Below are 2,422 nucleotides of genomic sequence, written 5' to 3'. Positions count from 1 at the left end.
ATCGCGGCCGGCTCCGTGCTGGGGGCGGCCCAGGCGGCCGGGCTTGCGGCGCCACGACGCTAGACGAGACCTCCCGCCGCGTCTGCCCCGCCTGGTGCTCGCCCCCGGCGCCTCTCCGCCGCCCTTCTCCCCGTGCCTTGTCTTCTACCGGCACCTCCCACCCCGCTTTTCTTCTTTTTCATCTTTCCCTTTTTCACCGTTTAAGGTAAAGGGCTGCTGTTAATGAAACCGAGGTACGCGGGAGATTAACGCCGTGTGTGTGTGTGTGTGTGTGTGTGTGTGTGTGTGTGTACAAAATGCAAAATCTAGAAGTCTTGATTCAGAGATGATACCTTTTATTAGACCGACTAAGAAATTGCAAAAAAAAATAAAAAAATCTGCAAGCATTTGGGCTCTCACACATGTATACAAACACACGGGCCTGTGTGCATATGTATGTATATAAAATGTGTGTGTGTGTGTGTGTATTTATTTATATGTCAGTATACGTGTGTATAAATACACACATATATACACACACTGATGCATATAAATATACACATATAGGCACATAAATACACATATATGCATCTATACATGTATATATGTGTGTGTGTGTGTTTATGTCTGTGTACGTGTGTTTATGTGTATTTGTGTGTGTATATGTGTATACGTATTTGTGTGGGGGGAGGTGTATAATAAAGTTATACAGTGTAGCTGTACTACTTAAATTTCACATCACAGTAATTGATTTGTAGTGTACATATAACTACACACACACACACACACACACACACGTGTAAACTTAATTTTTTTTTAATGTAAATGAAACTCATGGAAGTAATTTTATTTTTTTTTAACAAAGTTGCTCTACACCCACATATATATATACACACACACACCCCCCATACATGCATACACACCCCAACACCCAGACAAACTAACCCAACCATTTGTAAGATCTAATAGAGTATTAATGCTTGCATAATATTTTAAGAACTTAATTAATGGTAAAGGCCAGGCAAAAAAGATTCCAAGATTCTTCAGTTTTAAGCATCAGATGTCCCACAGATGTGTTATAAATATTTGGGTAATGGGAGACTGTTAATTTTGGGTGTCCAAAGACCTGATATTCAAAAATTATTGTTGCAGTTTATTTAACATTTCATCTGTTCAGAGCACTACTGTCCCTGACTTTCAGTGCTGCTGCAATTCAGACATGAAGTGTTTCAAGTTGGCTGTACAGAAAACGAGGAAAATACATTGGTTGAGGGTGAAAAGCTTGATTTAAATTACTAGACTTACACTGAATCACTGCTTGCAGTGTTTGAGCTAGCTGGTGTATCGCTACAGGGTGGTGCACTGTGGTAGGTTAGATACATTCTAGATATAAGGGAAGGGATGCCAAGAAAACTTCCCATTGTGTGTGTAATTATGAGCATCAATACAAGACAACATAAAGCACAGAACCCCCCAGCTGCGTTAATTCTTCACTTTGCAGTGAGCAAGCTTGTAAAGATATTGAAAAAAAAATCATTCAGTTCCCATGCAAGTGAGAAGTGTTGATTACAAAAGAGAAATACAACCATCCTGTTTCTCAAACCCCTCATTTTCATAGTTTCTATTATTTTTACTTCCTTGTTCCCTCTGTGTTCTCTCACCTGACTGAAAAGCAAGAGATTTAACATCAACATACTGGTCAATATCCCCATTTCTCAGACTGCCAGAGGACAGAGCTGTGCTCTGGAAGATTCCCTTGCTTACATATAGTCAAAAAGCCTGAGGCTGAATCGATTCAGTCTTTGCAGGTTAGTCTAAGCTGCACAGGTTAAAGTGACACAGAAGTGAACACAGGCAGACAAGGTTCCTTGGGTGAATTTGATATCTTTTATTAGACCAACCCAAATAGGTGGAGAATATTTATTAAGCTAGCTTTTGGGTTCAAAAACCCTTCGTCAGGCTAAGGAAGTTTCAGCAGTTGGTGTGTGCTCTTCCTGGATGGAATGAAAAGCAAACAATTCAGGGGCTGGGCTGGGGAGTCAGTTGCCAGGCGGATTATAATGTATCAAAAATCCAATGCCTATGTTTAGCCCATGATCTCTAGTATCCAGGAGATCTGGGAAGTGTTGTGTAAATTTTCCTGGAGGATCAGGACTGAGAGATTGGAAAGAGAGTGGCCCTCCTGTGAGAAATGTGCCCCCACAGGTAATTGGGTATTTCTGTCTTTGATGGATTTCCGGTGTGCATTCATTCTGGTGCGCAGTTGTTGTCTGGTCTCTCCTACATATTTTCCATCAGGGCATTTGGTGCATTGGATGAGGTATATTACATTTCTGGAGGTGCAGCTGTAAGATCCTGGGATGCAGATGGCTCTGTTATGGGGTGTAGTAATAGTGGGGGTGGTGGAGATGTGTTGGCAGGTTTTGCATTTCTTGTCCTGGCA

At 41.6% G+C, this 2,422-nt stretch overlaps 2 protein-coding genes across 3 annotated transcripts in view; both read right to left on the bottom strand.

Annotated features, from left to right (window-relative positions):
- OVCH2 (ovochymase 2) overlaps nucleotides 1–2,422 on the bottom strand; it is a 64,495-nt gene that overhangs the window by 13,419 nt on the left and 48,654 nt on the right. The window lies entirely within an intron of this gene.
- LOC102383556 (NADH-cytochrome b5 reductase 2) overlaps nucleotides 1–2,422 on the bottom strand; it is an 18,936-nt gene that overhangs the window by 13,596 nt on the left and 2,918 nt on the right. The window contains 1 exon segment of the mRNA XM_025209283.1: nucleotides 1,641–1,644. Coding sequence (XP_025065068.1) covers nucleotides 1,641–1,644 — 4 coding nt within the window.

The sequence above is a fragment of the Alligator sinensis genome, unplaced genomic scaffold, assembly GCF_000455745.1.
Source record: "Alligator sinensis unplaced genomic scaffold, ASM45574v1 scaffold1072_2, whole genome shotgun sequence".
NCBI lineage: Eukaryota > Metazoa > Chordata > Crocodylia > Alligatoridae > Alligator > Alligator sinensis.
Note: the sequence above shows the minus strand (reverse complement) of the source record. Positions and strands in the feature narration are given on the sequence as shown.